General features: G+C 56.9%; 1 protein-coding gene across 6 annotated transcripts; it reads right to left on the reverse strand.

The window, feature by feature from the left end:
* Positions 1–908: 908 nt before the first annotated feature.
* ZNF444 (zinc finger protein 444) lies at positions 909–17,426 on the reverse strand. Of its 6 annotated transcripts, XR_004346862.1 has the most exons (5): positions 10,664–10,995; positions 10,119–10,452; positions 5,542–5,626; positions 1,310–4,058; positions 909–1,089 (listed from the first exon to the last, which is right to left on the reverse strand). XR_004346862.1 is itself a non-coding variant. In XM_032612589.1 (4 exons), the coding sequence occupies exons 2-4, from the start codon at positions 10,428–10,430 to the stop codon at positions 3,475–3,477; spliced, it is 981 nt and encodes a 326-aa protein (XP_032468480.1). In that variant the 5' UTR covers positions 10,431–10,452; positions 17,280–17,426; the 3' UTR covers positions 909–3,474. The 6 variants fall into 6 exon arrangements, 5 of the variants coding, with proteins under 5 accessions (XP_032468480.1, XP_032468481.1, XP_032468484.1 ...); XM_032612589.1 differs by lacking the exon at positions 10,664–10,995 and adding an exon at positions 17,280–17,426 and having other exon boundaries at positions 909–4,058; XM_032612590.1 differs by lacking the exon at positions 10,664–10,995 and adding an exon at positions 16,901–16,966 and having other exon boundaries at positions 909–4,058.
* Between the last annotated feature and the right edge of the window lie 2,707 nt (positions 17,427–20,133).

Genomic DNA, 20,133 nt, shown 5'->3' on the forward strand with positions numbered 1-20,133 from the left:
TGATGTGTGGTCCAGCCACTTGGCATTTGTAATAATCTGCTCAGATTGAAAGTTGTAGACCCATACTTGTCTTTTCAGTCTTATCAGAGAATTCCCCTCACATACACACAATGAAGCAACAAACAGGACGTCCTTGTGCAGTTTGAAAACCATTTGCATGAAAGCTTTATTTCTCTTTCCTGCCTGAGAAAGGAGGTAAAGAGAGATTTCCGGGGCGTCAGGAGACAGGCATCCTTCTTTCCCGTGGCTCAGCTTCGAGCAAGCACCTCTGTCCATTGTGCTGAATATTCCTGCATCTCCCTCAATCAGTTCCTCCTCATCTTGGACCAAAATCAAGGGATTACAATTAACCCTCTAAAGGACATGGGTGTGTTATTGTTGGGGCTGCGGGTCTGGATTAGGATTAAGGTCCCTCTCCCTCTCCTGCCCGTAAATAACCCAGAGGTCAGTGTCGTCCCAATGCCCCCCACTTCCCCACTCCTGTTTTCACAACTTCATGCCCCAAAAAGAAGGGATTTGGGGAGTCAAGCTTCAGTCGTTGCCCTGACTCAAGAGAGGGGCCGTGAGGAGGCATCTCTGCATCTCACTGGCCGACTGTGGGATTGTGGTAGATTCTCTGCGGGTCTGTGGACCTCCATCTCCTCACTGGTTACCCGGGGAACCCACTGTATCTTGGTTTTTTTCCTACGTTTATGGAACCTGTTGTGCCATTTTGTGAGTGGGGTGGGGGTGGTGCAATAGCTCTGATTATCTTTCTTTCTTTCATTCTCGCTGCTGTAACCGCCCGGAATGTTTCGGAGAGGTCATGCTTCTGCGGATACTTCTAGCTCATTGCCTCCAGCTCCAGGTAGTATTCAGTAAAGTCATAATTATTGATTTTAAAAAAATCTCATACAAATAGATACCAGTGCTGGGTTGATGATTTATTGGGCTTCTTTACGACGGACCAGCAGGATGCAGAGCTTGTTGGATTAGGACTGGATGAACCAGGGCTGTGTGGTTGGTGGGGAGGGATGCCGAAGCAGGGCTGCTGCTTAAAACTGGTTCATGCCGCACCAGACGGTCAACCTCCACACCTGGCTGCTCCGTCTGCCAGACAGAATAAACCTGGTCCCCACACCCACCTAGCTGTGTTCGGGTTAACCTCTGACTTGGCAGGAGTGGTGAACCAACCCCTCTCCAAACAACTGTTAGCCCGACACAGTTTCATTTGCAAGGAGTTACAGGAAACTCGGGGGGGAGGGGGTGGTGGTGTTGTTTTTTTAACACTCTAGCATGATTTTATAAGGTTGCAGAGCTGAATTCTCACCCTATTTCCGGGTTTTGGACAACTTTTCCTGAACGGTGTGCGTGCACCTTCTCTTCCCCCCTCTCCCAGGGTGGACGTCCGAACAGCCTTGCGAGGCACAGGGCTACACAAGTGCTCCTGTGTGTGGCCGAGCACGGGAGTTTATCGGGGTGGGGTGGGGGCCAGGGCGTCAGTCCACCACGGCTGATGCTGACACGCTACAGAATCTGGAGTCCTCCCAGCCGGTTCCGCTTGCGCCCGCCTGCACCGTCAGCAGCAGGGCACATGCTTCCTACCGCCGTGCAGAGGGTCTTTCTGTTCCATTTCAGCCTCCCAGCTTCTCCTTCCCACCCTGACCCCGGCCACTGTGTGAGCCTTGGAGGAAGGCACGGCCCATCACCAGGTGTGGGAGCCAAGGTGGGACCAGCGCTCCCCGGCAGGCAGACAGGGGATGGGGGTGGTACCTGTGTGGAAACAGGCGAACCTCCAGCTGTCAGAGCTCTTCATCTTCCCAGCTGTCAGAGGTGTTTTCTCCCCCCTCCAACCCCTACCATGCCCGAGGCTCATCCAGCACTGTGATCCCCAGTGACACAAAGGTGGAGGGGGTGGGACATCTCGAGGGACCGTCCACACTGATGGATGCAGTGTGTTGGGGTAGGAGGTCCCCAGACGGAGGTCCAGGATGGAGGCTTAACAAGCCCAAGCCACGGTTGTGCTGGCGGCAGTCTGGGGCCCCTGAGCGACGGTAGGAGCTGGACTAAGTATTATTGCTGGGTGATGAGCACACATCAGGACGCCGGGGCCAGACACCCAGCTCAGATCTGTGACTGCGGCCCAACCACGCACTCTTTCGATAACTTGGGCCCCTCACCTGCATGATGGGAGTAACCACAGTGCTTGCCTCCTTGGGTTATGACGATTAAAAGACCTGATGGCTTTAAGTGCTTGAAAGAGGGGCTGGCACATGGCACGCTCTTGTCAGACCCAGTCTTCAGCCCCCAGCCCCGTGGCCTGACACCTCCACTCTCCTGCCTTGTGCTCCTGCCAGCTCCCTTGTGAGGTCCTGCAGCAGATGACGTGGCCTCTTGAAGCCAGCTTCCTCTGCTATAGACATGGCCACATGGACCTCTAGTGTGGAAGGACAGCCCTGCCACTAAAGGTGCCCTCGGTGCTCACTGATTCTGCTGGCCTGGCAGTGCAAGCGTTTGCCGTCATTCCATCATTTAGTTGCCAGAATGGGCCCCTTCTCAGGGGCCTGAGATCATGGAGCCTGGGAGCTGTTAAGGCCAAGACTCCAACCCAAGCCGTTGGGTGCTGGGCTGAGTCTGGCCTGTGTGCGGTGGAAGCAGGGAGACCTGCTCCTGGGGCAGTGAGTGGGCTCCATAAGGTGGCGTGTGCCTGCGTTTCCCCCACAGTGCAGACCCCCACGAGAACTCATCTCTGTCACCTCTCACGGGGTTCATCTCATCTCTAGGCTCAAGGAAAAGGAACCAGCCCCCTGGGCCCAGGCTCCCAGGGCCCTGCCAGCTGGGAAGGTCTGAGGGGGGGCCCACAATGCCCCTCCCATCCTGGGCAGCATGGGGAGGGCGGCCCCCAGGACAGACGCAGGGCACTTGGGGTCTGCACAACTTATCAGTGGCTTTATTACTCTCCAGATGCTGGTGAACTGTCGTCTCTGACGCGCTTCCCACAGGCAGGCATCTCTGTCCATCCCATGCCTTCTGGCTCGCAGAGAGACAAGCCAGACCAGGGAGCCCACTGCCAGAACCCAGGTCTGTCCTGTCGGAGCCGTCCCCGACTCCGCCCTGGGGGGTGTCTCCTGGGGGGTGTTGTCCTGTCGGAGCTGTCCTCCACTCCGTCCTGGGGGGTGTCTCCTGGGAACAAGACCCAGTCCCCTTCCTCCAGCCTCCTCTAGACCAGGGGCCCCGCCTGCTGCTCCTGGCCAGTCCTGCCCCCGACCCGGGAGAGGGAAGGACTGCGGAGTCTCCTTCTATAGGCGGGAGAGACTGCGAGGACGAGGACGGCGTGAGATCCGAACAGGAATGAGGTTTGGGACATAAAGTGAGAGTTGGGAAGGAACAGAAAGCTCTAGGGCACCAGGAGGACAAAGGAGGGGCCGGTGGAGGAGAGAGACAGGGGACAGAGGAGCCGCGAGGGACGGGAGGGGTTGCACGGCGCGGCGGGGGCTACCCCAGCGGCCAGGGCGGGAAGGGACCCCCGCCTTCGGGGCCCGGCGCCGCCGCCCCGCCCGCGCCCGCCGCGCGCCCGTGGATGCGCTGGTGGCGCAGCACGTGCTCGCGGCGCCCGAAGCCCTTGCCGCACTCCCAGCAAGCGAACGGCCGCGCGCCCGAGTGCGTCTTGCGGTGGCGCACCAGGTGCTCGCGCCAGTAGAAGGTCTTGCCGCACTCGCAGCAGGCGTGTGGCTTCTCGCGCGCAGGCAGCGGGCGCAGGGCCGGACCCGGGCCGCCAGGGTGCGTGCCGCGGTGGCGCCGCAGGTGCTCCTTGCGCCGGAAGGCCTTGCCGCACTCGGGGCAGGCGTGCGGTTTCTCGCCCGAGTGGCTCTGCCGATGGCGCAGCAGGTGCGCCGGCTTCAGCGAGGCCTTGCCGCACTCGGGGCAGGACGCAGAGCCCGGGGCCGCCAGGAAGGCGGGCAGGCCGGGCGCCGGTGGGGGCGGTGGCGCTGGCTGGGGGCTGCCCGGCTCCTGCTTGTAAGGGCGCGCGGCCTGGGCGTCCCCCGTCGCCAGTTCCTCAGCCCCGGGGGCCGCGTCTCCTGCAGGCAAAGGTGCAGTCAGGGCGGGCGCAGGGCACAGCCGGGCAAGGGAAGGCCACAAGGGCGGCCCGTGTCCTGGCTAGAGGGGTGGTCCCGGGGCAGGAGGGGAACGCTTAACGCCAGGGAGCCCTCCGGGAGGGAAGAGCGTTGTCCGCCAGCTTCTGATTCATCCCTGGGTCCCCGTACCGCACAGGGCCTGGTGCAGAGTAAGTGCCCAATGAACGAATGGATGGGTGGATGGATGGGAGGAGGAAATCGATAGCTAGGTAAGTGGTAAATGGGAGTGTGTAGACGGATGTTGGAGTGGATGGATTGGGTGATGGATGGATGCGTGGGTGCACGGGTGGGTAAGTGGGGATGGATAAGTCGGGTGGGTGGATGAACCACACATTTCCTTTCTTCAGGTTTCCAAACTGCTCTATGGAATTCCAAGGAGATAAGCAACCTTTAAGTGTCACACTAGGACGGGTGTGATAAAAACCCGTTAGTCTCTCCCTCTGTTCCGGGCACGGTGCCGAGCACGTTGGTGTGCCGTCTCATTCCACCCCCGCTGTGGTCCCCGTTGAGGGGCATAAGAGGGCACTGCCTCGGGTTCCCAGCCACCGTCCCAGCGCTGCTCCCTCTCCGACCCACGCCCCTCTGGAGGTCCACAGGCACCACCACCCCCCCCACCCCCCGCCGACCCGGGCTCTACAGGTCCTGATGGTGTCATCAGAAGGGCCCCCATCCTGACACCTCTACACGTGGCCTCAGACATGATCCCCAGCTCCTCCGTCCTCTCCAGCCACAGCCCTGGCACAAGGTGAGCGCCACCCTCCCCCACCGGGTCTCGAGGCGCCTGAGTCCAGGCCGGCTACCAGAGTCACCTTTCTGCCTCTGGTGGGCATCCTCGGGTTTTGCCTCCCGGGTCTGTTACCCGCTTTGACGAGATTCAATCTGATTCTCCCTTCCTCATCCTAATGCCTGTGGTCGGGGTGGAGCCAGCACCTTCCCCAGCTCCCGGCCCAGGCATCGGCGCCAGGCTGGGCAATGAGAAGAGAGTCCTGCACAGTGCCTGGGTCAGGAGAAGCATGACTGCAGGAGGTCTCGCCCCGCGAAGAACTGGGGCTCAAAGGCTCTGAGGTCAGGCTGCCGGGGTGCAACCCTGGCTTGGCCGGCACCTGAACCTGGGTGAGTTCACTTCTCTGTGCCTGGGTTCCTGCAGCTACAAAAGGTAGCTGATGATGCCGGGGATCTCAAGGGCGGGCGCGGGATTTTGGCGAGCTGGTGGGACCACGCCTGGCGCATCATGGGCGCTCGCTGTCCTGTCTGACCCCCCCCACTAGACGTGCCCTCCAGAGCCGGGCGTGTCTGATTCAGCTCCTGTCCTGGTGCCAGCACGGGGCCTGGCTCACAGCAGGGATGTTCACTGGACAAATAAAGGACAGACAGGAGAGGGTCCCCCGGGGCTGGGAGCGCTGTGGGGAAGGAGTGAGCTGCTCACCTGAGGGCGTTACCCCACCGTCTTCCTTTCCCACGTCGACCCCGGAGCCTTCTGCCGCATCCCGAGGTGCCCTCATTGCTGGTCCCTGAAACCAGAGATACCACAACCCCAGCTGAGCAACCCGAGCCACAGCCTCTACTTCTCTCCCTCTCAGTCCTACCGCTCGCTCCGGGGGTAGCCGGCTACCAAGCTGGAGGATGCTCGGCCACCCCACGGAGAGGTCCATGTGGCGAGGACGGAGGCCTCCAGCTGACCGCCGCGTGAGGGAGCTGCCTCAGAATCAGATCCTCCAGCCCTGGGCCAGCCTCCAGGTGAGGACAGCCCCAGCCGGTCTTAAACGCAACCTCGTGAGAGACCTTCAGCCAGCATTGCCCCAAACTCCTGACCCACAGAAGCTGCCTGAGATGATAAATGTTTACTGTTCTGAGCCACTAAGTTTGGTGCGATTTGTTACACAGCAGATAACTGATGCACCTGCTTTGAATCTTATTTTAGCTTTTTAATGCCTTTTGCAAACTCCTCGACAAAATGCAGAAGGAAAACAGAGAAGCTACTTTTAACTCAGCAAAAAATAAAGGAAGTTGAGAACGGAACTTTTCCCAGCTCAACCGGTGGACAGCTCCAAGCAGCACGGCACCAGCCAGAAGACCAGTGGTTTACAAAGAAGCTTCACACTACTCTGGTTCCTTTATACTTTCTCTCTGTTCCTCGAGCCCGTGCCTCCAGGAAAAGACCAGAATCCTCCTGGTGCTGAGGAAGAGCTGTCAGGGGTTACAGGCACACAACCCCCCTTCTCACATTTCACTTGTTTCAGTGCTTTCGGACCCAAGCAGCTGTTAGGCTGCAGACCAGCGATGCCGACAATTCTGCCAGCTGGCGAGCAGACGGCAGGAAGCTTCCAGGGCCTTTTAGGAAAGTTCGTTGTCAGGGATCCCTAAATGCCCACCTTGTCTGGCGGGAGAATCCACACGGTCACCTTGCTACTGCAGCACACCAGTGCGGCTTAGGGCGTTACGGCAACGCAGGTGCTGCCACGTCACTCGCGTCTGCTGTGGCCTCGTCACTGCCACGCGCTCAGCTCCTACCTCTGCCCGGAGCCCCGCCTGCACCTCCAAGCCCAGGCAACAGCAAAGGGCCAATGGTGTCCTGGGTGTGCCAGGCGCTCAGAGCCCCACGCTTCTGCACGCGCTCTTCCCTCTGCCTGGAGCCCCCTTCCCACCCGTGCCCGGCCTGCCCTCCTACACACCCTGCAGGCCCTGGCCAAGCGCTGGCTCTGCCACCTCCCACAGGCTCAAGGGCGCCCCCATCCTGGTACCCTCCACACCGCACTCCCGGCAGCTTCATCGAAGCGTGACACACGTACAGTGAATGCACATGGTTCATGGCACACGACCCGAGGAGTTCCACGTGCGTATGTGCTCACGAAGCCCCAGAACGCACACGTGGCCCCGCAAGCTTCCCTGTGCACATCCGGAACCTTCCCCCTTCCCTCCAGCAGGGCAACCACTGATGGGCTTCCCGGCACGATACAGTGGTCTCTGTCTTCTAGGGCTTCATGTTCATAGAGCCATACAGTAAATCGGTACTTCTTCGGGGGGGGAGGGTCTAGTTTCTTTCACTCAACATCATTATTTTGAGATTAAGGAAGAGGGCCTACATTTGTCTTTCCTTGGTTTTGGTACCAGGAAAACGCTGGCCCTGTAGAATGAGCCGGGACGTTTCTTCCTCTTCAGATGTCAGGAAGAGTTGGTATGGTCATTTTCCCCGCAAAAGGCCTGGTCGGCCTCCCAGTGGAGCTGCCTGGCTCGCACGCTCCAGGAGGGCGGGGACTGGCCTGTCCCACTTCTGTGCTGACCCTGGCACCAATCTTTTTATAAATAGCAGCTTTGTCGCGACATGACTTATACGCCAGAGAATTCACCCACTTAAATTGCAATTCCCCGGGTTTTGGTACATTCCGTTGTGCAACCCTTACCACAATGGATTCGAGAATATTTTTATCACCCCCAGCCCCCGTACCCCGCCCCTGTCAGCAGTCACTCCCCATTTCCTCCCCGCCAGCCTCCGGGAACCGCTAATCTGCTCCCCGCCTCCATGGACCTGCCTCTTCTGCGAATCTCACGGCAACGGAATCATGCAACGGAAAGTCCTCGTGACCGGCTTCTTTCACGTTTTCCTCGTGTTTCTGATGTTCGCCCACGGCATAGCCCGTCAGGGCTTCGCTCCTCTATGGCTGAGTGGTGCCCCGCTGCGTGGACAGGCCACGTTCTGTTGATCCACTCACCGGCCGGTGGACATGAGGGCTGTTTTCACTTCTTGGCTGTTACGAGTGACGCTGTCTTGCTACCACTCAGGTCGTATCGCATGCGAGGTTACGTGTGGTGTGTTTTCACTTCTCTGGGTTCACACACAGGAGTGGGGCTGCTGGCCCACGTGGCCGCTCCACGTTCAACCCGAGGAACTGCCAGACTGCCCCCAACTGCGGCTGCACCATTTTACATCCTGACCACCTCAGAGGGTCCCGACCCCCGGAGCCTCTCACCGCAGCCCTCAATGGACACTGAGCAAGTGCACGGACAGAGGGACGGAGGTGTCCAACCACCCGCCTTTGCTCCAATGGCTCAGGACATGCTCCTCGAGGAAGAGGGTGAAGACAAGGGCGTGCCGAGGTGTGGGGCGCGGCTGGCACGGGGCTGCCTGGGTCCTGGGCGCCTCCAGCCACAGACCTGCTTGGGGGGCCCAAGCGAGTTACTTCCCACGCGGGGGTCAGTTGTGGGGGGAGGTGGGCAGCACATGGTCTCACCAGGAGCCCCCGCTCAGACTGGTGGACGCCGAGCTCCCAGCTCCCTGGCCTCAGTGGGGCCTGGTAACCCCAGGTGACGCCTGCCGGTGTGCAGGCAGGGTGGGAGCAGGACGCGGGCCGGCTTGCCCCGGAGTGGAGCCTGGGAAGCTGCACTGCCTGGCCACCCTGCGATTCCCAGGCACACAAGCCTGGGAACTTTATACTGCTGGGGGCGGGGGCGGGCCTGCAGGTGGCCTGCGGGCTCTCTGGTTCCGGGTCACAGGCACAGGACGCTGGACTGTGCCAAGGCTGAGCGCCATCCCCAGGAAGATGCTGGGCCAGGTGTTGGCACCCAGCAGGGGACAGAGGCAGGGATCTCAGGCCACAGCACATGGGTTCTGTCCCTCTCACCCCCGCAACTGGCTGTGTGACCTTGGGCAAGTCACTCGACTTCTCTGAGCCTCATACCTTCACCTCTGAAATGGAGAGGATGACAGCCTCCAGTGCCCACCCCTCGGGACTGCGTGGGGACAGGCAGGCCATGCTGACAGTGCGATCTGGGGGAGGTCTGGCCCTGCTGTATCAGCCTGACCTTCAGACGGACCTGCGATTGAGGTCAGCCTCCCCGATTGGGAAGCCATGTCTACAGAGGCTGGGGAGGCCCCCTGGTTGGCAATACTCATGCTGTCCACGTGACCCGGGGTGACGAAGCTCCGTGAGGGTCTCCCTGCCCCATCCGCCTGCTCCCTCGGCCGATTTTAATCTGTGTCCTTTCACTGTGATGAACAGCAGCTTTCCTCAAGCTCTGAGTACTTCCCATGAACGACTGAACCCGGGGATGGTCCTGGGACCCCCGAACTCTGCACACGCGAATCACCTGGTACCTGCCCAGTGCCCAGGCTTTTCCCTGAAAGGGCCAGGGGGCAAAGGTTTTCGGCTCTTCGGGCCCTCTGGTCCCTGTCGCGACTGCTCAGCTCTGCCCCGGGGAGAAAGAGGCCACAGGCGACACACGAGTGGACGGTGCGGCCGTGGCCCCGTGAGGCTGTGTAACACCACAGCCCCAGAGGCTGGCAGATATGGCCCTCAGGCTGCAGTCCGCTGACCCCTGGGGTGCAGCCAAGGGCTGACCTTACCCAGAGAGAGGTCTGGCCTTTGCCCTCACCTGCTGGGAGGGGAACCGCTGAGCCCTCACTCAGCACATCCTGCCTGCCAGGGGCCTTGGGCCGTGTTGGACGCTCCAACAGCGTAATTCATGTGAAGGCTCTGGGCCACACGGTATCCGCTCAGCCTTTTGCGGGGGCTGGAGCCCCAACACCTCCAGGCGCGGAGGTGCGGGGAGCACCCTGGTTGGTGATGCTCCCTGTGTCTTGCACACGTTGTCGCCAGGAGTTGGCACCGCCCACGAATCCCCTGGGAGGAACCCTCCTGGATCCTGCCCTGCTGCCCCCTCCTCGGCTGATTTCATCCGTGTCCTTCCGCTGTGACCAGCCACAGCTGTGTGCAGGATGGAGCTGAGTCCTTCCACTGAGCTGTGAGGCCTGAGGGTGGCCCCGGGGACCCTGAACTTGCACTGAGCATCAGGAGGGTGGGCCTGTGTACAGTCCCTCTAAACATCCTCGCCGGCCTGACTTTCCCACCCGACTCGACCACACCCTGGACCTCAGGGTCCCACGGAGCCTGTCGTGTTTGTCTCAGTGTGGAGCTGAGGACCCCCGGCCCTGGGGAAGGCAGACGGCAGGCCCGGGGTGGGGGGACGCGGCGGTGCAGGCCCCTCCCGCCAGCCGCCTCCGCTCACCCAGAGCTCCTCCAGCAGGGCCACGGCCTCCTCCCCGCTCTGGGGCCGCCGGCTGCACACCCAGGCCTGGAGGTCAGCGGGCAGGGCGCTCAGGAACTGCTCCAGCACCAGTAGCTCCAGCATCTGCTCCTTGGTGTGCACCTCGGGCCTCAGCCAGTCCCGGCACAAGGCGCGCAGCAGGCCCAGCGCCTCGCGGGGGCCCGGGGCGTCGCCCAGGTGGAAGTGGCGGAAGCGGTGCCACGGTGAGTCCAGGGTCAGGCCCTCGGCGGCCTGGCACTCCTGCTTCACAGGCTGGGCGGCCGCAGCCTCCATGGGGCCAGCGGGACGGCAGCACCTGTCGGGGGGGAAAGGCAGTGGTGAGAACCCAACTCCGACCATCCCCCGGAAGCCCCTGCCTCTGCCGTGGGCATGGGGTCGAAAACCATGCTCTATGCGTGCATGCGTGCGCGCCACCCACGCCCACCCAGGAGCGGCAGCGGCGCCGCGCTTGCCGGCCTCGTGTGGCCTCCCTGTCCTCCCTCTACCCCCGCAGCCTCCCCGCGCACCGAGATCTTAGAAGGGATCCCGGAACGCAGCACATGCTCGAGAAAACGTGAGTTGTCATCACCACCATCGATGCCTGGTTACGTCCCAACCCACGTCCCCGAGGCAGACACCCTAGGATGCTTGCTCCAAAGCCCCCCCAATCTCTTCCTTACTAGCCAGTGTGCACAGAACTATGTCCGTCCGTACCCCCCACCAGGTTCATATGTGGAAGCTCTAACCCCAAATGTATTTAGAGATGGGGCTTTTAGGAGGAAATTAAGACTAAATGAGGTTATCAGACCGGGCTCCTACAGGACTAACGTCTTCGTAGGAAGAGATCTGTCTCCCCTGAGCGTGAGGACACAGCAGGAAGCAGCCGTCTGCAAGCCGGGAAGAGGCCCTCACCAGACACCGAGTCTGGCTGCACCTGATCCCGGACGCCCAACCTCCAGAACTGCGAGGAATAAATGTCTGTTGTTGAAGCTGCCTGGTCGATGGTGTTGTCACGGCTGCCCAGCAGGCCACGACGCTCAGGGGCCCCCAATCACGTCTGCGTACAGGGAAACGCGAGAGACTGCAAGAGGCCCCCCTTATCCGTTCTCCCCATTCTCCTTTTGTAAGACCTGCGCCCCGGCGCCCCCAGGAAGCCGTGTGCCCTCCACTTCCTCCTCCCCTTCCTGAAGGAGGAAACAGACGTGCAGTGGCTTCAGTCGTGGGGTGACGCAAAGCAGTGGCTCTCAACCAGGGGGTGACGTTACCCCGGGGAGGCATCTAGAAGGTCTCGTTGGATGGGGGTGGGGGTGCTGCTGGCATCCGGTGGGTGGAGGCTGGGGATGCTGCTAAGGACCCTACAGTGCACAGGACGGCCCCCCAGCAGAGAAAGACCCAGCCCCTAAGAAACCCCGGCCTAGAACTGTGGTCCTCGAATGGCCCGGGGACCCCTGGGATCCCCAAAATCCTTCCAGGGGGTACCTCGAGGTCAGAACTATTTTCCTAACACAGGTTCCCAGCCTCTTTCACTGTCATTCTCTCCTGAGTGTATGCTGGGGCCTTCCAGAGGCCACAGGCTGCGAGCAGAGGCAGATGGGAGAACCCAGCGGTTCAAGTTAGACACTGAGATGTGCAAAATAATGATGCAGTGTTTCCAGCTTTTCATTTGGGGAAACATGGTTATTTTTCATTTAAAAAGTGTTATTTTTAAAAAATAAAATAAAGTGTCATTTGCTGGGGGGGGATAAATCGGGAGATTGGGACTGACATATACACACTACTATATATAGAATATATAACTAATAAGAACCTACTGTACAGCACAGGGAACTCTACTCAATACTCTGTAATGACCTGTATGGGACTAGAATCTGAAAAGGAGTGGCTATATATGTATGTATAATGGACTCACCATGCTGTACACCTGAAACTAACACAACACTGTAAATCAACTACACACAAATAAAAAAAAATTAAGAAAAAAAAGTGTAATTTAAATCTTAACATATGGAAAGTTGATTACTGCAATTTCTAAATGCATTAATATTTTGAAATTTTCTCAGCTTTAGTTTCTAACATGACACATAACAATAAATGTAATTCCTGTAAGCAAAAGTGCTTTGGCGGGGGTCTTCAAAAAAATTTTAAAGTATAAAGGGGTCCTGAGTTTAAAACCTTCAGGAGCCACTGGCCTGCAGCCTGGGTTTTGCTTTGTGTTTTCTTGTTTGTTTGTTTGTTTGTTTGTTTTTTCCCACACTGTGTGGTATGTGGGATCTTAGTTCCCCGACCAGGGATCTAACCTGCACCCCCTGCATTGGAAGGGCAGAGTCCTAACCACTGGACCACCAGGGAAGTCCCTGCAGCCTGTTTAAGTCAAGTTTTACTGGCGCACAGCCATGCCTGTCTGCCACACGCTGATGATCTTCTAAGACTCAAGGCTGGCCCAACCTCAGGGCCTTGGTACTGCCATTCTCTACCTCCATCTTTGCTCCGCTGGCTCCTTCTCACCTCTGAGGCCCAGATGCCATCCTTCCCTCCTTGGACAGCCTCCCTGAATGACCTACACACCCTTCCCTGCAGTTACTGTCATGTCACCATATTAATTTCATCTCAGCGTTTAATAAGATCTGGTCTTACCATATCTGGGCGCTGATTTCCCTTGCTAGAATTTAAGCGTTGCAAGGGCAAGAGGCCACATATACAGAGCCCAGCATGCTGGTTGGCACTGAAAGAAAATTTATAGGATGACCGGTCCTATGTGATCAGCATTATTGCCCCCATTTTGCAGATGGAGAACGTGAAGGCCTTGCCCAAAATCACCCAGCTAATAAGTGGCAGGGGCTGAACTCACACTGGCGTCTGTCTGGCCCTGGAGCTGGTCACAGCATCACCTTCCACCCACCCATCCTTCCATTTAAGGACTGACTAGCCCAGCAGCGGCAGGAAAGATTTCCCAGAAGACCTGGGCCAGAGCCGAGTCTCAAAAGAGGCAGAGAAGCCTGCTCTGTTGTGAGAAAGATCCCTCCGGGACAGGACTGGAGTCTCACCTGAGTGAGTGAGGCCCTGGGAATCATGCTGAAGGGCCTTGTGACCTCAGGGACCCACGCTCTCGGCTGTCCAAGGTTAGCCCCTGCGGCAGGGCCAGACGGACTCTTCCCTGGGTCCCAGGGTCACCAAGCTCAGAGGCTGCTCCTGAGAAAGCACATACTGACTGATAAATAAGGTCACTCCATGCAGCCACTATGGAGGTTCCTCAAAAAATTAAAAATAGAACTACTGGGGACTTCCCTGGTGGCGCAGTGGTTAAGAATCTGCCTGCCAATGCAGGGGACACGGGTTCGACCTCTGGTCCGGGAAGATCCCATGTGCCACAGAGCAACTAAGCCCGTGTGCCACAACTACAGAGCCTGCACTCTAGAGCCCACGAGCCACAGCTACCAAGCCCGTGTGCCACAACTACTGAAGCCCATGCGCCTAGAGCCCGTGCTCTGCAACACGAGAAGCCACCGCAATGAGAAGCCCGCGCACCGCCAACAGAGAGTAGCCCCCACTCGCTGCAACTAGAGAAAGCCCGCGCGCAGCAACAAAGACCCGACACAAGCCAAAAAAAAGAAAAAAAGAAGAAGTAATTAATTAAAAAAAAAATAGGTTTAAAAAAAAAATAGAACTACCATTTGATCCAGCAATTCTACTTCTGGGCATGTATTCAAAGAAAACAAAAATACTAATTTGAAAAAACACATGCACCCCGACGTTCATAGCAGCATATTTACAATAACCGCCAAGACATCGAAGCAACCTAAGTGTCGTTGATGGATAAATGGATGGAGAAAATGCAAAATATATATATATGTGTGTGTGTATATAGATATATAAAGTGGAATATACAAATATAAATACATATATAAATAAATATAATGGAATATTATTCAGCCATAAAAAAGAACGAAATCCTACTATTTGTGAAAACATGGATGGACCTCGAGGGTATTATGCTAAGACAAAATAAATCAGATAGAGAAAGGCAAATGTATAATTTCCCTTACATGTGCAATCCAAAAAAAACAAAAATAAAGCAAACTCATAGATACACTGAACAGATTGGTGGTTCCCAGAAGCTGGGGTGGGGGCGCTGGTAGGCAAAATGGGTGAAAAGAATCAAAACTTACAAACTCCCAGTTACAAAAGAACTAATTCCTGGGGATGTAAAGTACCACTTGGCCACTATAGTTAATAATACTCTGTTGTATATTTGAAAGTTGGGCTTCCCTGGTGGCGCAGTGGTTAAGAATCCGCCTGCCAATGCAGGGGACACGGGTTCGAGCCCTGGTCCGGGAAGATCCCACATGCCGCGGAGCAATTAAGCCTGTGAGCCACAACTACTGAGCCCGCGTGCCGCAACTAATGAAGCCCACGCGCCTAGAGCCCATGCTCCGCAACAAGAGAAGCCACCACAATGAGAAGCCCACACACCTCAATGAAGAGCAGCCCCTGCTCGCCGCAACTACAGAAAGGCCGCGCGTGCCAACGAAGACCCAACACAGCCAAAAATAAATAAATAAAATACTTTTTTTAAAAAAAGCATTAAAAAATATGTATCTTAAAAAAAAAAAGAAAGTTGCTGAGAGAACAGCTCTTAAAAGTTCTCATCATCGGGCTTCCCTGGTGGCGCAGTGGTTGAGAGTCCGCCTGCCGATGCAGGGGACACGGGTTTGTGCCCCGGTTTGGGAAGATCCCACATGCTGTGGATCGGCTGGGCCCGTGAGCCACGGCCGCCGAGTATGCGCGTCTGGAGCCTGTGCTCTGCAACGGGAGAGGCCACAACAGTGAGAGGCCCGTGTATCGCAAAAAAAAAAAATTTTAAAAAAGTTCTCATCATGGAAAAAAATATTCTATAACTCTGTATGGCGATGGATATTAACTAGACTTATTGTGGTCATCGTTTTGCAATGTATACAAATATCAAACCGTTATGTTGTATACTTGAAACGAATATATGTCAATTATAGCTTGACAAAAAATAAGAAGAAACAAAGCAAAATACATCCACACACACAAAAGGTCCCTCTGCTGTGGAAAGCAACTCCTCTTATTCAGTGAGGGCCAGTGGCTCCAGCAGCTGCCACAGTGCTCTGTGCTGCCTCCATAAAAGCAACTGTAACACGCCTGTGTGTGTCCTGGTAGCATCATCTAGCCCCGCCAGGCACCCTGGAGGCCTCAGGAGACCACCACGAGGCCCGTGTCTTACTCTGCCCCACCTGTCCCTCCCAACAGCCCTGCGACTTGGGGAGATGAGCCCCACTGTAAAGAAGGAGAGAAATGGACATGCAGAGTGACAGAGAGGCAGGATTCGAATCCAGAGCCCACGCCTGCTGCATTAACTTAACGGTTAAGAGGCAGGGCTCTGGAAGAACAGACTGGTGGTTGCCAAGGGAGTGGGGGACGGATGGAGTGGGAGTTTGGGATTAGCGGTTGCACAGTATTTTCTATAGGATGGATAAACAACAAGGTCCTACTGTAGAGCACAGGGACTATATTCAATATCCTGGGATAAACCCTAATGGAAAACAAAACAAAAAAGAATGTATATATGTGTATAACTGAATCAAAATTAACACAACATTGTAAATCAACTTAACTGCAATAAGTTTTAAAAAACGCAAAAAAAAAAAATGGAAAAAACAAAGAGACACAGCTTCTGGAGCTTGCCTGCCCGGCTTCTGCTTTTAATTCAGCCATTTATCGGTGGTGTGACCTTGGGCCCTCTCTGGACTTAAATTCCCCACCTGTAGTACAGATCTAAGAGTAACTCCTTCCCCACAGGGGTTGCTAGGAGCATGAATTAGAAGAAGCCCCCATCCCACACAGAGTAAGCGTTCAGTGAAGACCTGCTGACCCACGCCTGGGCTTCCCACCCCTGCACTAGTGACATTCAGCGCTGGACAATTCTGTGTGGCAGACATCCTATGCAACCTACAGTGTTTAGCAGCATCCCTGGCCTCCTTCCACAATATGCCAGCAGTATCTCCCCAACTGTGACAATCAAAAATGTCTCCAGAGAGTGCCTCGAGGTGGGAGGGGGGCAGGCACAGTTGACCCTGGTGGAGAACCACCGGTCCACTGAACAAATATTTACTCAGAGCAAAGGGCCCTGGAGCAAATCCCAGCCCTGCCCTCTCCCAGCTGGTCGTCCCAGGACAAGGTATAGAACCTTTTACACACTAAATCTCCCTTCCCGGGCTGTAAAATGGGGAGAGAAGTCATACCCAAGAGTAGCAGTAAGAATTCAAGATGTAAGGAAAACAAAGATGCTGAGAACAGCACCCAGCTGTGCTAAGCAAGCCTTCAACCAGAGTTAACCTTTACTATTACTGTTACTTGGTGAGGTGCTAGGGACATAGCTTCGATCAGAAGCACACACATTAAGTCCAAGTATGAGGAAGAGCAGGGGTTAAAATAGCAAATAAAAGAGGGTGATGGGGGCTGACGGGGAGGAGGGCAGCCTCACACGTTAACAAGAGCAAACACAGCCTTGAAGCACTGCACGCCGACGAAATTAGTCCCTTGCAACAAGCTAGTGGGGGGGGGAGGGCACCCGAAAGAAAGAAAGAAAGAAGAGAAAGAAAGAGGACAATTCAGCTCATCCTCGGGAATCTCACAACTCCACAAAAGTGAGACCCAACTTGTAAAGACATGCACGACGTGAACCACCTGCACCCCACCCACGTCTGGACCACGACCCTCCCCCAGAGCCCCTTCCAGCAAACCTCTCCGACCCGGTCCTTCCGGCGCCCCCGGACTCCTCGGCAGGGCCCAGCCCACCCGCTGCTGGAGTCCCCTCCCCCTCCCCCTCCCCCCACTTCCCGACCCTCCCCCACTACCCCCCCTCAGTTTCCAACTCTCTCCCCGCGTTCTCCGCCTCCGGGACCCACAACCCCTCCCACTTCCCGACCCTCCCCCTCCCGTTCACGCTCCCCTCCCCCTCCCGTTCACGCTCCCCTCCCCCTCCCCCTTCTTCTCGGGCCCCCTTTTCACTCCCTCCCCCAACCCTCCCGTTCCTTCCTCCTCCGGCCTCCAGCCCCCCTCTCCCCAAAGCTCGTCCAACCGGCCCCCTCCAATCCCTCCCTCCTTGCCCCCCTCGCTCACCTCACTCTCCCGGGCGAGGCCCCCCAAGCCCCCTCGCCACCTCGCACATGCGCACAAAGCTCACCAGGACTCCATGCCCCGGCAGGCTTTGCGCCAAACTCATCTGTCCCCCTCCCCCCAACACTCCCAGAAACCCAGTGGTCCTTTCCCCCAACTGCCCCGCCGGCTTCACCCAGAACTACATCTCCCACAAAGCATCGCGGCAAAACTGGATTCCCATTGGCTCTCGCCGTGGCGACCCACTCACTCCCGTCCCCGAATGGCTCCGCCAGAGCAGGAACTACATTTCCCAAGATGCATCGAAGGGCTGCCAGCGGCCTATGGGTCCTCGCAAACACGGCCTTTCAGAGCGCCCGGGTTTGGACTACATTTCCGAGAATGCACGTGTAGGTCTTCCCATTGGCCCGCGCGCGGGCGGGCCCCGGGCATGCGCAGACGTGCCGAAGGTGGGAGCCGGTGGGCGAAGGGAGAAGGAGGAGCCATGGCGGCGTTGCCGTGGAAACTGGAGGAGGCTGGAGGCTCCTGGCCCCCAGGAAATGGGGCCCCTGTACCCTAGGAGCGGGCGGCCCGGGCCTGAGTTCTACGCCAATCAGGGCCTGCGGGGTGCGTCTCCTTGACAACGGGTCGCGTTTCACCCCACCCCCACCCGGGCAGAAGCAGTGGTGTCCGAGGTTGATGCGCGGTCCGAGGTTGATGCGCGATCCGAACGTAAGCCGGCTGCCGGCCTCAGGGGAGTGTGGGCCGGGGGCGACCCAGGCGCCCTGATCTTTTCTATGAGTCCGGCACCCGGTGTCTGGCCTCAGTTTACCCCCCTTTGAGTCGGGGAGGGAACTGCCTGAAAGTCCTCGACGTGCCCCCGTTGGACAGGGCCTCAGTCTCCCCATTTCAGCAACGGGAAGATGAGTTGGAGCTCCGTGCACAGACGGTTCCAGGCCGGAGGACGACCCAGGAGCCGCGTGGACCCAGGGCTAGTCAACGCCTGATCCACACCTCGTTTCCTCGGTGCAGGAAGGGTGAGAAGGACACTCCCCTCGCCCCCACTTCCACCGTCCGGACTAGTGTGCAGACAGGGTGTGACAGTGGCTGGCGCGTAACCATCATTCATTAGATGGACAATCACTTTTCCCCTGGTTTCACAAGCGGTCAGTGGCTGAGTCACAACCTCCTGTCCGAGAGCGGGTGAAAACCAGCCTCCTCACTGTGATCTAACCAACCCTGGCCCACCTCTCTGCCCACTTCTCCCCTCTTGCCCAATGTGTTCCAGCCACACAGGCATCTTTTCTGCTCCAGGAAAACACTGATCTTTGTTCCCACTCACTTCTGATTGACCACTTGATGTCTCCACTTGGATTTTTTTTTTTTTTTTTTTTGCGGTACGCGGGCCTCTCACCGCTGTGGCCTCTCCCGCCGCGGAGCACAGGCTCCAGACGCGAAGGCTCAGCGGCCATGGCCCACGGGCCCAGCCGCTCCGCGGCATGCGGGATCCTCCCAGACCGGGGCACGAACCCGCTCCCCCTGCATCGGCAGGCGGACTCTCAACCACTGCGCCACCAGGGAAGCCCTTCACTTGGATTTTTTAAGGGACATCTCAAACCTTAAGGTGGGCAGAGGAGAATGTTTTGCCCCTCCCCCAGCAAAGAAGCTTGCTTCCCCCCCAGTTTTCTCCCCTCTTAGAAAATGAATCCAGGGGACTTCCCTAGCGGGCCAGTGGTTAAGACTGCGCTTCCACTGCAGGGCCACGGGTTTGATCCCTGGTCGGAGAACTAAGATCCCACAAGCGGAGCGGCACAGCCAAAAAAAGAATACAGTTCCATGGCATTGGGCACATTCACGTAGTTGTGCAACCATCACCACCATCCATCTCCAAAACGCGATTCGTCTTGCAAAACTGAAACTGTCCACACTGACTCCCCATTCCCCCTGCCACCAGCCCCTGGCAGCCACTATTCTACTTTCTCCCTATGAATTTGACTATTCTAGACACTTCAAGTAAGTACGTGGAATTATACAGTACTTGTCTCTTGTGACTCTGGCTTATTTCACTTAGCATAATGTCCTCAAGGTTTATCCATGTCGTCATGGCAGGTGTCACAACTTCCTTCCTTTTTAAGGCTGAATAATATTCCATTGCATAGATAGACCACATTTTGTGTGTCCATTCCTCAGAAGGCGCCTCTTAAACTTAAACCCTTGGACTTCCCTGGCAGTCCAGTGGTTAAGACTCCGAGCTTCCACTGCAGGAGACATGGGTTCGATCCCTAGTCGGGGAACTAAGATCCCGCATGCCGAACGGTGCAGCCAAAAACAAAAAAAAACTTAAACCCTTGACTCAATCGGACCCTTTCAGACCCAGGATTCCTCTAGCTTATGTGGTGCCTTTGTGCAAATTACAAGAGGGCACCCCGCAGAAGGAGTGCAGGGGCTTGGCAAGCAGATGTTCCTCTAACAGCGGTTCTCAAAGTCCGGTCCCCAAAACAGCTGCAAAGCATCCCTTAGCAGCCCGTTAGAAATGCAAATTCTGGGACTTCACTGGTGGTCCAGTGGATAAGGCTCTGTGCTCCCAATTCAGGGTGCGTGGGTTCTATCCCCGGTCGGGGGAACTACATCCCACATGCATGCAGCAACTAAGAGTTCGCATGCTGCAACTAAAGACCCCACGTGCCACAAATAAGACCCCAGCGCAGCCTAAATAAATAAATAAGAAATGCAAATTCTCGGCCCCCAACTCAGAACCTCAGGGAGCAGGCCAGCACTTTGTTTTAACAAGCCCTCCAGGGCATTCTTATGTTCCTCACGTGCATCCACGCCTCAGGCACACGCTAGAATAGTAAGCACTCCTCAGGGTTCCTGTGGG

This window comes from Phocoena sinus, chromosome 19 (genome assembly GCF_008692025.1).
Source record: "Phocoena sinus isolate mPhoSin1 chromosome 19, mPhoSin1.pri, whole genome shotgun sequence".
In the NCBI taxonomy this organism is placed as follows: domain Eukaryota; kingdom Metazoa; phylum Chordata; class Mammalia; order Artiodactyla; family Phocoenidae; genus Phocoena; species Phocoena sinus.

What these genes read in the sequence shown, in the direction of transcription:
- ZNF444 (XM_032612588.1), bottom strand. Translation starts at nt 10,731, where the DNA reads ATGGTGGTGATGACAACTCACGTTTTCTCGAGCATGTGCTGCGTTCCG. An exon ending in CCCTGCTGGAGGAGCTCTGG is followed by an intron (nt 5,627 to 10,118) that starts GTGAGCGGAGGC and finishes CTCTGGTTTCAG; the next exon opens with GGACCAGCAATGAGGGCACC. An exon ending in CGGTGGGGTAACGCCCTCAG is followed by an intron (nt 4,059 to 5,541) that starts GTGAGCAGCTCA and finishes CTTTGCCTGCAG; the next exon opens with GAGACGCGGCCCCCGGGGCT.